This window comes from Zootoca vivipara, chromosome 2, assembly GCF_963506605.1.
Source record: "Zootoca vivipara chromosome 2, rZooViv1.1, whole genome shotgun sequence".
NCBI classification, from domain to species: domain Eukaryota; kingdom Metazoa; phylum Chordata; class Lepidosauria; order Squamata; family Lacertidae; genus Zootoca; species Zootoca vivipara.
The window spans coordinates 24,386,248-24,400,162 of record NC_083277.1 but is presented as its reverse complement, the minus strand read 5'-3'; the positions used below and the strand labels follow the sequence as shown (position 1 = coordinate 24,400,162).

Sequence of the window (13,915 nt, the reverse complement as noted above, 5' to 3'; positions counted from 1 at the left end):
AACAGAAAACACAATTTTCAATTCAAGCATAATGCGCATACAAGCAGACTTGTCATTTCAGGTTGAAGCCCAAGTTAGACAATAGCTTGGAGTCAAAATGGATGGTAAGAAGATGCATGTCCTATTTTATCCTCTCCCCCCTCTCCCTCCCTCCCCCTCCCCTGTGTGTGTGTGTTGCATCACCACCACATACCTTTAAACAAGCATTGTATGCAATAATCTTTATTTATGCGGGTCAAATAGATATATCACAATATTGAGTCATCCACTGAGCAGTCATACATTGGTTACAACAATCACAGAAGTGACTATGCTGTTTTATGCTAAAATATGCTTTGAACATTTACAGCTCATACAATGATATCATAGACGGATACACTTCTATTTAGAAATGCAGATGTTCAGTTTTTACAGTGGTGTGTGTTCACCTGTAGGCTGCAAACGGAGTTTCAGGGGGTTGTGGGGCAGCTGAAAGGGAAGCAAAGGTGACCCTAGCTTTGCTGCGCAGTATCCAATGTGTTTTAGATTAGCGGTTAGCAGCATTTTCTCACCAGGATGAGTTGAGTCTCAGTCAGTGAGACTGAGGCAAGGTAGCGACTCAGTACTTAACTCCCTCCTGACCGTACCAGTTCCCTGCAGTACATATGTGTATATGTGGAGACATGGAAATGCTCGGCTTAGCATCCTGCAGGAAGCAGTCCAGTGCTCAACTCACACAGGAACAAAAGCAGAGCTCAGTCTTTCCCCTTGCAGTGCGAGAGAGGTTGCTGCTCTCAAACTTGGCTCCATTTAGCAGCATGGCTTTCTTTTTTCCTTTGCTGCTAATTATGTGGAGTCCTGTCTATTGCTGGAGGAAAGAGAAAACAAAGCTTTCCATCTAGCAGCAGAAGTCTGGCTCTGTTGCCTTGCCATGGAGCTAAAGGGCTCTGCGGAAAAATGGCTGAGCAGAAACTATTCCCCCCCCCCCTGGAAAATATTACGCCCAATTTGAGATCGGCATGATCTCTAAATTACCTAGGCCCCTTACCCCGCTAAGGAAATGGCTCAGTGTTCTCGATTGCTGAGATCTTATGTGTTTGACACTCTCTTTCTACTTACGAATAGCACCAAATCCAGTATACATCATTATAATGACTGGACCGAACAGACGTTGAACAACTTTGAAACAGCTTAGAGAGAAAAACATTCTTCACCATCAATGGCCATAGAGGAAAAGTGTTCCGCAACAGCTCTGAATGTGCACATGCTCTGTTGCGCTATCTGTCAATGTGGCATTTGCCACCAGATAGTTTCACTTACTGATATCTGCACCTCTGTTATCCTAATTAAATAAATACCTTTGTAAACATGTAAACACAGTTACTTGGTCCTTATATTACACAGTTCACGTTCAAAGAGTCACAAAACATCAAAATATGGATTTAATGAAGGAATACTGAGCTCGATTAAACAAACAAATTGGTCAGTTTACAGCATATTATTTCTGAATGCCCTTTTAAGGAAAACTGTTTTAGTTATATGCAGCATTCAAGATTTGGGTAAGCCATTGATCCAACTCTGCAAAATATATAAAATAGGCATACATACATACATACATACATACATTATCTAAAACATTATATTAAACAAACGAACCAATTAAAAAGTAGTAGTGGTGGTATTGAAAAAATCCCATATACACAGTTCATAACATTCTGTTGGCGTGAAAATAATGCAGCTTCATGCACTAAGACACTCTGCAAATTTGCTAATCAGGACAAATGTCAAATAAATTTCTTACATAGAAAAAAACCCCCAAACCAAATATTATAAACCAACAGTCATAGACAGGCAATGTTGAAAACTTAGGCGCTACAATGCATGCATTGTGATACGATCAGAAATAATGCAAAAACACACATTTTGCTGTTCACCAAAATGCAGAAGAAAATCTAAAGCTAATTCAGTTGTGTTCTCCATATCATATACTACAGACTCGAGGCTACAAAATGCTGCCACCATACACATACAAAACTACCGTAAGGTTATCTATACAGTACATACAACAATTATTTACCCCAATCCACCACCTCTGATGACTATATCCTCAATCATCTACTCACAAGGAGAAGATGCTTCATATATAAACAAAGTAAGAGCCACAACCCACCTTCTTCGGCTGGTACCCGTAGACCTTTGATTTAGATGAAATTCTGTCACATTTATCTAAAACTTGAGAAATCTGCTGCCTGCCACTGTGTTTCAGCTTTCCACATACAATGCTCAATGTAAGAGCTCTTGGAACTCTGTGTGTGCTAAATTTGATTAGCAAAGGAGGTGGGGCTGCTCTGTTGCTGCTGGCCAAATTCATCCACTTGGCCATAGTTGGTCGGCTGCCCGAAGCTGCTTCCCTGTTGGTTATAGCCACCAGTTGGCCCATAGCTATCTTGATTGTAGCCACCTTGGTTAAAGCTGCCAGACTGCTTCTCCATGGTGTCTTGAGGGTGCCTTGTGCCTGAAGAATGCCAGCCAGTCTCCTTGAAAACAAACCAAATGTTTCCTGCCCAGAGAATAAAGTTCAAGAATCCGAAGATCTAAATAGGAAGTAAACCAAGATGTGGATATGAGACTATATTATGAGGCATCCTGTCTTTGTTGGTTGAAGGAATGGATGACATTACAGAATTCACATTTTGTAGACATAGGTCATGACAATATTTTTGGTTGGCACGCTTACTTATGGTATGAAAAGGTGAAAGTTCATAAAGGATTTACAAATCATATAATTAGGAAAAAATTGTATAGAGTATGGGATAAATACAATAATTTATTAGAGGTAAAAACACCTCTTTGGCTCTCATCATTGGAAGCTATAGCAGTAAAGAAAAAGAATGTGATAGAAGGGTGGACAACTTACAGAAATTTATTAAAATGAGGGAGGAGAGTATAAATTAAAAGAATTTAAGGAATTATCAGGGAAATTAACAACATTGATACAATATCTTCATTTGAATGAAGTATTTTAAAAAGATAGCTACGAGGGTTTGAGGAACAAATATCACAACTGGAGAGAGACCTGTTGGAATGTAATGTAAAAGTGCTGTCTAAAATGTATAAAATATTATTGGAATGGGAGACAAAGGATGAGCAAGTAAAATCCTCAATGATACATTAGACAATAGATATTGGTCATAATATAGACATGGAAGCATGGGAACGATTGTGGAATATGGATATAAAATTTACAGCATGCTATGGTCTAAGAGAAAATTATATGAAAATGATATATTGATGGTATCTAACACTGAGTAAATCAGCAAAAATGTATAAATCTAAATCAAATAAGTGTTGGAAATGTAAAGAGAAAGAAGGTTATTTTTATCATGTGTGGTGGTCTTGTAGTAAGATTAAAGCTTACTGGGAAATGATATACAATGAATTGAAAAGGATGTTTAAAATAACGTTTGATCAAAGTTGGAAACAGAATTGTTAGAACCTAAGACGAAAATACTTTCCAGAATGTATAAATTGTTGCTTGAGTGGCATACGAAAGATGAACAAACAAAGAATGTTATGATTTTGTTGGCAAAGGATGTTGGTCACAATATTATGATTGAGGAATGGGAGAAATTGTGGAATGTGAATATTAAGTTTACTGCGTGTAGTTTACTACAAGAAAATTTAATGAAGATGATGTATAGATGGTATCTTACACCAGTAAAATTGGCAAAGATATATCACAACCATGATAACAAATGTTGGAGATGTAAGAAAGAAGTAGGATCCTTTTACCACATGTGGTGGACGTGTCCACTAGTAAGTGACTTCTGGAATAAGATTTATAATGAACTCAAGAAAGTGTTGAAAAACACATTTGTTAAAAAACCAGAAGCATTCCTAGTGGGCATTGTAGGGAAAGAGATTCCAAAGAAAAATGTGTCTTTTTTTTATGTATGCTACGACGGCAGCGAGACTTTTGATTGCCAAGAACTGGAAATTACAAACACTACCATCGATCGATGACTGGCAGATGAAGATGATGGAGTTTATGGAACTGGCTGAGATGACCGGAAGAATCCGCAACCAGGGAGAGGAAGCAACGGAAGAAGAATGGAAAGATTTTAAATTATATCTTTAAAAACATGCCAAAGTAACATATTAGAACAGAAATTAAGTTGTAAATAAACTGTGGAATTTAGTAATATGTTATATGATAGTTAGAAAACAAGATATATAAGGTGATTAAAATGATATAGAATTTGCTAATTATAAATGTGTTAAAGAACCACAGGGAGGGAAGCCCGAGGGGGTCCCTATAGACAATGTGAAGGGAAAAAGGAATAAGTAATTCGATTTTGTGTGTTTATTTTTCTTGTAAAATAAAAAAAATTCCTTCAGTAGCACCTTAAAGACCAACTAAGTTTATATTTTGGTATTTTGCTTCGACTCAGACCAACACGACTACCTACCTATTTTTCTTGTATTGTTATTATTGTTGTGTTTTTTCTTTTGTGTCTTTTTCTTTGTACTTTGAAAAACTCTATTAAAAATTATTATAAAAAAAGAAAAATAAATAAAATAACGTTTGAAAACACCCCCAGAAGCTTTTCTTTGGGGAATTATAGGGACAGAACTAGCTAAACTGTATAGAAACTTATTCATGTATGCTACTACAGTGGCAATAATGTTACTTGCCCAAAAATGGAAAGAAGCAGAAGTCCCAGCAAAGGAAGAACGGATACAAAAACTTATGGAATATGCAGAAATGGCAAAACTTACTGGAAGAATAAGAAATCAAGATAACAAACTTTTTAATAAAAGAATGGAACTGGTTTATTGAATATACCATTGTAAACATATAAGAACATTGGCAGGATTATTGTAATAACCTGCAGTTTTATAAGAGTACATATTTAAAGTAGGTGGATAAATGAGCAAATTAAGTTAATTTGGATATGCAGAAGATATTAAAAATAAATTTAAGGAACTGCAGAAAGAGGGGGAAGGAAGTCAAGTTTTGAAATGTTAAAATGATTGTAAAATTAGTGAAATGTATAAATAATAATATTTTTTTAAAAAAAGATGTGAACTTTCACATATGGTTTCGCCATCAACCTGTGGCCCTCCTGATAGGACTCCAACTCCCGCCAGCCTGGCCAATGGTCAAGGGTGATAGGAGCTGCAATCCAGTGCCACCTGGGGGGGCATGTTCCTCCCACCAGCTCTAGATTGATCTAAGCCCCCTTCAGATCTCCATGCATGAAGAATCGAGCAACAATGTGCAGGTCAAGCACCTTCTATGGCACTGTGTCCTGGGTGCACTCCCTGGCCCACGTGTGATCAGAGTGAGTCTGAAGGGGGATGAGTATTTCCCAACAGGTGAGTAAGGTAGCATAGCTGCCAAGTTTTCCCTTTTCTCGCGAGGAAGCCTATTCAGCATAAGGGAAAATCCCTTTAAAAAAGGGATAACTTGGCAGCTATGTAAGGCCTAACATTGACCATACTTTGGTGAGGAAGTGTTTGCCTGCACATACCTTGTCCTCAATGGGATCGGGCTTGGTCAGCACATTCTCACTTGCCATTTCATGCGTTCAGACCGAAGAGGATTATTGATGCAGACAGATCACTCCAGCAATTAAGATCATTTCTATATACAAGCTCTTTGGTGTACACCAACGGCCAAGGGTGCCATCCCATTAAAGCAAATGAAAGATTGATCTAGCTGCTCCTAGTCTTTATAAACTGAGATCGTAGGAGTAAATAGGAATCTACTGAAGGCTGCCTACAGCTTTCTTCCAGTAAGAGGACTGCTGGCAGTGGCCCCTGATTCAAAGAAGACTCACATACTTTGGCAGGAGGCATTACACGTCTGTGGCCCCTGTTAATTATTGTGTGCATTATTAGACAAGATGAATCACTACCTAGTTGCCTTTTTTGATGACAAAGCTGTTAAAACCATTCTAAAAGAAAATCTTTTGCAAGGCAGATGATAACTCCCCTGGTGGAAGTAACAGTAACATGAGTAGTAGCAGTGGCAATAATCCATAAGCATAGGTAAGTAAGAACTCTCTATTACTCCAAATATTGCATAATCTAATTATCAAGTTATTTTGCATGTTTGTTCTCCAGGCTACTTTGATGAATGCATCTTGATTGTTATGTGTGCCACAGCACCCAGTCTTTTAATCTTCAAGTAAGAAGTTTGTCACTTACTATAGTCTGTTGCTCAGATTATTATCATTGCTCCCTCTCTTGTTTTTATGTTTCATAGAAGAGACCGTGAATTAGGTGAAGTCACGATGAGCTGCGTGTTGGACTCCAGTGGTTTGGCAGAGAAATAGAAAACCCCCAAACTCTTGTCTGATCTCATAGCTAAGGACCACCCATTTTCTTCCAGGGATGCTTCCCCCCCCTCCGGCCTTTCTTTCAATAACATAAAAGCAAATTCTTACCACTGAAGTGTTCAAACTAGACATAACTGGGCTGCGCACAGGCATGCACTTGTTTGACTGCTGCTTGCAAGCCGACATCAGTAAGAGCACTTCACCGGGGTCTGTAGCAACTTTCACATCAGAGAGCCCTTTAGCCCAACCAGAGGAGCCCACGAGCCACAGGAACGAAAACACCACCGTCACAATGAAGTCCTACGAAAAGAGAAGAGGAAATCAAACAGTGCGGGTTCCTGAGATGCCTGAATGGGGCAGAGGGGCATGGGGTACAGTCTTCTCCATGGGTGATTGTTTTGGTTTCAAAGTACTCCTGCATCAGTATCTCCTCACACGCAGGCAATCGTTGCTCTCCAGTCGTCCCAACACCATGTGTCATTCAAAAGGGAGAGGGGCAAGGCAGCAAGAGCTCTGTGTGGTGTTGGTGCGGTGTAAACATGGTGGCGGGACCATCAGATTGTCTCCACCACAGCACCTGCAGTTCAGCAGTGATGAATAGCATTGGGGAGGCAGGAGGGCAACACAGTCCCAACCATGCAGCCTTTCTGTGGCTAGAAGGCATACCAACATAGCCACATGTAAGGAGGAGGTTTGGCGTTTGGCATACACTGGAGAACCAACAGAAAAGCAGCACTCTCTGGGATGTGGAGGAAAACATCAATCCTTCTGTGTGCATTCAAACGGAAGGCAAACGGAGGAATTACAGGCCCGGAAATGACAAAGAAGTCTCCCCTCAACAGGGCTTTGATGAGCGGTGACCGCAATTCGGTTTCCCTCAGAGTTCGTGTTTTAAAGCTAAGGAGCTAATCACAAGCATTGAAACATTAAAGCACTTTGTGGAAGGGTTTAAATGCTAGCCCGGAGGTCTCTCACCAAGACCTCCAATCAAAGGGAATGATTGCAGCCATACGGCTCTGTCGGCAACAGAGCAACTTAAGAAAGTGGGTCATAGATGTGTGGCTCAAATGTAAACTTACCAGGGGGGAGGGGAAATGGTGGCTGGTGTTCTTTGGGGCTGGTAGAGCATAAGGCATTGGGGCCACTGGGGCCACTGCCCCACCAACATCTGTATGCCCTCAGCCAGCCTCCATCTACCTCATCCTTAGTTTCAATTTTGCTTGCCTTTGTACAGTACCTCTCAACAGGAAGGAGGAATTGGCTCTGCCTGCCACTGGCTCTGGCGCCACCTGCTGGTGGTATCCCTGCCCCATTCCCTGTCAGTCCCAATGAGACAATGCAAGAGAGGGATGTCATTCTGAGCAGCACCCTGGTGCGGTGCATAACACGTAGTTTCACCATCTGCATGAAAAGCCTGTGTGGTGTAGTGGCTACAGACCGGGAAGAACTGAGTTCAGATCCTGGGCCACTTCCTATACCTCACCTACCTCTCAGGGTTATTGTGGAGATAAAAAGGGAGGCAAAGCAGCTACATCGTCCAGAGTTCCTTAGAGGAAATGTGGCAGAGATGGGGGGGGGGGGGAGTGCAGATAAACGAAAAGGTTTCCTTTATAGAGGCTACTGATTATCCAATTTGTCTCTCCCCTGAGACTGTATGGAAACACAACACTGATTTATGCAGCGTGTGATAGCTCATCTAATTATATTCAGAAATCGTAGGCAATGAAAATGTCACCATTTACATTACAACCTCGGTACGGTTTATTACAATGGTTTATTTTCTGCTTGTGGCTAGTTCAGGCTTTATGGACTAGAAAGACATTACCGAAAAGAGCAGAGGAGTCAGTGCATTAAGATTCTGTCACAACCTCTGCTAATCAGGATTATCTTCCCTGAAAATAATGGAGCCCTAATAGTGTCAGGGAACTCAGATAGGGGGCCATCCGTCTTAGATTAGGTGCAGCCCATGACTTGGGAATGTCTTTTACATGTCAAGCGGAACCCATGCAAGGGAATGCTGCCTGCTGAATGTTGAAATATGCTTTCGACGACACCGCCCTGTTAAAATTAAGTGTGCAGGGAATGGTGCCCGTACAGCTTGCTCCTATGGAGTTTACACATACTCAATTCCCCTTTTTAAAGCATGGGGACAATCCTGCATGTCAAATATGTGTGTATATGTGCCTATTCCAGTGATGTCTTTCCATGGGAGCTAATGGGTAGACAATCCTCCTTAAGTCTTCTAAATGGGGTGAGTTAAGACTCCCCTCTCTCCAGAAAGAATGAGGTAATTTTAATCTAGGGACCCAGGTGGCGCTGTGGGTTAAACCGCTGAGCCTAGGGCTTGCTGATCAGAAGGTCAGCGGTTCGAATCCCTGTGAGGGGGTGAGCTCCCGTTGCTTGGTCCCAGCTCCTGCCAACCTAGCAGTTCGAAAGCACGTCAAAATGCAAGTAGATAAATAGGAACCGCTACAGCGGGAAGGTAAACGGCGTTTCCGTGTGCTGCTCTGGTTCGCCAGAAGTGGCTTTGTCATGCTGGCCACATGACCTGGAAGCTGTACGCCGGCTCCCTCGGCCAATAATGCGAGATGAGCGCGCAACCCCAGAGGCGGTCACGACTGGACCTAATGGTCAGGGGTCCCTTTACCTTTTAAACCATCTTTATAGACTGTCACCTTATATAAAATATAAAGCTGGAGTCCAGCAAAACATCCTTCTTCTTTGGCACCACAGGTGCAGTAAAGCATTAGCGCGCAACCCCAGAGGCGGTCACGACTGGACCTAATGGTCAGAAGTCCCTTTACCTTTACCTAAGACTCCCCTCTCTCCACAAAGAATGAGGTAATTTTAATCATGAACTCTGATCATGATTCTTGCTGGCCTAAACAGAGGGTATAGAGCAGGCATCCCCAAACTTCGGCCCTCCAGATGTTTTAGAATCAGGCTGCTGGCAGAAGTCAATCCACAAACTGATTGGCCCACAGGTGTAGCCCTAAAGTAGCCAATCACACAAAGCCCATTGTGTAAATAATGTATATAAGCAGATGGTTTTGGGAAAATGGCATTCTTCTCTTCTTCTCCCTGATGACTATGAGCTGATTAAAGAGCATGAAATTCACTCTCAACTCCGAGTATATTTCAAAAACCTTTCAATTTATGTATGTGCAAGGAGGCACATGCTCCTATCAAGCCATGGAGCATTTCAGTAACACTTGGGATACTTTCATTTAAAAAGGTTAAGGGGTGATATGATAGCCATGTTCAAATATATAAAAGGATGTCATATAGAGGAGGGAGAAAGGTTGTTTTCTGCTGCTCCAGAAAAGCGGACACGTAGCAATGGATTCAAACTACAAGAAAGAAGATTCCACCTAAACATTAGGAAGAACTTCCTGGCAGTAAGAGCTGTTCGGCAGTGGAATTTGCTACCAAGGAGTGTGGTGGAGTCTCCTTCTTTGGTGGTCTTTAAGCAGAGGCTTGACAGGCATATGTCAAGAATGCTTTGATGGTGTTTCCTGCTCGGCAGGGGGTTGGACTGGATGGCCCTTGTGGTCTCTTCCAACTCTATTATTCTATGATTCTATGAAGAATGTGCTGATGGCCAAGATTCACAGCGAGGACCCTGTTTACTCAGAAGTAAAGCCACACATTCCCAAGCAAACAGGGTTCTGCTTGGGTAGGTCTTAGTTTCACAAATTTGGCTGTGGCTGTGAAACACTCCATAAACTTAAAGCACATTAGAATTCACGACTTCCCCCAAAGCATCCTGGGAACTACAGTTGTTAAGGGGTGCTGGGAATAGTGGCTCTGTGGAGTGTTAAGTCCAGTTCTCAGGCTTATGGGAGGGGGGGAATTATCTGCTTTAAGTGTATGGTGTATGGTGTGTACACGAGGCGCTGTTTTTCTCCCGCTCTGTCTGGCAGTGCTTGTATGCTTCTGATGCAGGAAACCCACTACAACAGCATTCTTCATAGGTGGTGGTCATCCAGCCTCTGCTTAGAAACCTCTAATCATGCAGAGTCCACCATTTCCCAAGGTAGTCTGTCCCCTTGTCCAACAGCTCATGCCATCAGATATGATTTTTAATGTTTCATCTAATGATCAGAAAAAAAATCCCATTTTCTGTAACTGGAACCTGTGGGTACAGATCCTACCCTCTGGCGCAAATTTGCTCCATCATCTGGGTGTGACAACCCTTCACCTATTTGCAGCCTTCAGCTGCAAATGCCCCATTGATCTGAGCGGATCTCAGTTCTTCTGGGAAACTGAGACAGCTGCAGGTTTAAAGGAGGCACAAAATCCTCATTAACATCAAATATTTATTGCATGCCAACAGCATCCTGGGAAACAATATATATATATTTGTGCTGGATTACGGTATTTAAAGAAAATAGGGAATTTTTCATTAGGGGGAAAAAAAGACTGAATCCTGCTCATATTATTATTATTATTAAAGCTACCACTTGGATTGAAAGGAATAATCAATATACAATGAAAATAAAGGTTGTTTTAAATTCTCAGTGGAAGAAAAAGGTGTTTAACTTTTCATGAATAATTGAATACAATGTAATCATTAGTATTGCTTTCAAAGCTTCACTTTTTTAAATTAATGAAATGTTACAAGAGAGTTTTGTTACTTCAGGGAAATTTTAATGTTGTAAAGCCTCTGCGTTGATACTGTATTCTATATTAAAGCAGTCTCAAAGCACATTTCAGGATTGTTTGTTTTATATTGGGTATAGCTTATCTAATTAATATTCCAGCAGCTCTGCAGCTTTTCGGATTGGAATTAACTAAGGCGGTGCAGCCAGACATCCTGCCAGCTCCTTCTTCAGCCATTCGTGGGGTGGATGGAGAAAAGAGGTTCTAATTTTAGCCTTCCGGCAAGCGAGGGGTGGGATCCAGGAGGAAGCAGGGTCAGACCAAAAGTAGAGTACATCTGGAAGATTTGTTCCAGTCCCAGGAGACAGACAATGGAACTGAACAGACTCAACATTAACAGACAGGAAAGATAAAAGGAATAGATAACTGAAATATAAGTTAGTGGTATATAAAATGAAAAGTACAATATGAGTTGCAGATAGTGATTTACTGAGTAAAAAAAAGGAAAATGTGAAATAATTGGCATTTGCAGATACAATAGATGGGACATGGCAGTAAAATGGGGATATAAAGATCGATGTGATCTGCAAACAACAACAACAACAACAACAACAATCCCTAAAAGGGATCCAGATTAACAATACTAAAGTGTAAGTTGCATCATTCTAGACAATAGCTGCCAAGTCTCCCATTTTTCGCGGGACACCCCCGTATTTTAAACCGTTTCCCACTGGCAGCCCAGATTGGAAAAAATCCTGTAAATCCCCTGGACATGCGTAGAAGCGACTTGTGGTGCCGCTCCGCCCATGTAGCCAGGCAGAAGCACTCAAAGAGGGTGAAAAGCAGGGCTAGTGAGTGATGTGGCCCAAGGCACATATAAATTCAGTCCTCCAGTCTTGGGACATTCTCCCCAGACCAAGGTCTAATGGACCCCTGGGTTCATCATCTCTGAGGTTCTTCATCTCTGTCTAAGAACTTTCATCTGTGCAAACGAGTTAAACTGTTGCTGAATTCCAAGTCATAAGGTAGTTTGAGCAAAAGGTTAAAGGGGTGGGGGAAGAAAATCACATCTCCCTATCTAAGCAGGGGTCCTGGGTGCTTAGGTGAAATATTAGGAAGGTTGATATAGGATCCAGAAGGGTCTGGATGGAAAATTAGTTCTGATTTTTTAAAAAAAGAGGTAAAGGTTTGAAAATGAAAAGGGTGAAGTTTGTCCAAAGCAGTAAATGAAAATAACATAAAAACATGATATTGTATGCAGCAGGGATTATATGCTGATGAACAGACATTGTGGTCTTGACTGATAGAGTCCCATCCACCCATCCACCCATCCATTCACTCTGCAATCTCCATTGTTGTGTTCAGCAATGATGTCTGAGAACTGAATATTTCATTCAAGCCCGGTGTCAAAGAAAAACAATACCACACCCATATTCAAAGCGAGAGGCTAAACAAATGAATCCATAAATAAATAGGAACAAAGATGTCAGTGTAACGAACACTTACAATCAAAGGGCCCCTGTTGTTTTCGCGGTATTTGTTCTGGAAGAAAATGTAAACCACCGTTGCTGCCAAGGAGTAGAGGAAGGCAAAGACTGCAATAGTGACGAAGAATTCCGCGGAAGAAGAGAAGTCGCCTATTAGTGAGAGTTTTTCTCGTCGTTTGCCTTCGCAGGTGGGAACATCAAAATTCACCTGGTACAACCTAAAATCCAGAATGAGAAGACAGTGAGATGGATTAGTTTTTATTTTTTTAAAAAAATAGCTTGGCTGCTTGTGGGTGACAGTTATATGACCATCTCTATATAACTGCCCCATTCTAGAATTCAGTGGGTCAATTCAATTAAGCAGATGAATGACCAATTAGAGATAGCAGCCATTTAGCCACTCCCAGTTCCACACTGCCACAGAACCACAGGCCACTTCAAAGCTTGCAAGGCGACACAACTTGTGACCTGCTGAGTTGCACTGAGCCCACCAACCACTGATCGCCAGGAGCTAATATATACTGTATTCCACTTTTTCCTGCCTTTGGAACGGCCAAACCTGGAAGGCTATCAAGTATTTCGTAGGCTACTGAACATGACTGCCAGGCTGCACTTGGCTTAGTGGGGTACATGCTGAGTAATCTGAAGTAGGAAAGCACTATTTCATTCCATCATTTATGTAATTCCGTTACCAACGCTTGTGGCCTATAAAGAAGAGAGGAGCAGAAGCACAAGGAAAGCCTTCTACTGCAGCAAATACTCAGTGATGCTACTGCCTAGAAATTTTGTCCTTCAGAGCTTTGAACTTCCGGTGGATTGCCATAAGTTGCTTTGTGTTGCTAGTCCTTATAGAAGTCTTGTTTTCGGATTGCATAAAGACTGTATATTTAGTCAGTTTCCCCATCAAAGTGGATCCCATAGTTTCCACCAATATATATTTGTATGTACCATACTTTTCCATGTATAAGACTAGGCTTTTTTTACTTTAAAATTATGTGAAAAACTGTGGGTCATCTTATACATGGGGCAATCTCCCCATTTTCTTAAACCGGAGTCCCTAAAAAAGGGGGGCATCTTATACATGGGGGCGTCCTATACATGGAAAAATGCGGTATTTGGCATTCATCTTTTATCAGCTGACGTATTTTGTTTCAGTAATTTATAAAACCAGCTAGATGGCATGTGGTCTGTGCTTTGAGGTGCTGAAACATGCTTGACACATTTTAATATTAAAAGTTTGCCTCCCCACATTGTGCTAGTGTACTGTCGGGTTTCGGGAAAGTGGCTTCCTCCCTCCCTTTGGCCGTGGATAAGTAGAACAAAGCAAAAATACTCTCTTACCATTTTAAGAGATTTTAATGATCACAGCGAAAGAACAAAGAACAAAGTCCATTCTCGGAGTAAAGGTTCTCCCAATTAAGGTTTACACCCCTCCAGAGTCACCCTTGTCACTTCCTCCCCTTGCTAACTGATGTGGCAACCACTGTGCCTTCTGTGATACTT

At 41.4% G+C, this 13,915-nt stretch overlaps 1 protein-coding gene across 1 annotated transcript in view; it reads right to left on the bottom strand.

Annotated features, from left to right (window-relative positions):
• Positions 1-219: 219 nt before the first annotated feature.
• The window catches only part of SYNPR (synaptoporin), a 28,593-nt gene continuing 14,897 nt past the window's right edge, over positions 220-13,915 (bottom strand). Inside the window, exons 2-4 of the mRNA XM_035106752.2 lie at positions 12,432-12,630; positions 6,432-6,623; positions 220-2,573 (exon numbers count right to left, since the gene is read on the bottom strand). Coding sequence (XP_034962643.2) covers positions 2,295-2,573; positions 6,432-6,623; positions 12,432-12,630 — 670 coding nt within the window. The 3' untranslated portion in view covers positions 220-2,294. The remainder of the gene's footprint in view (positions 2,574-6,431; positions 6,624-12,431; positions 12,631-13,915) is intronic.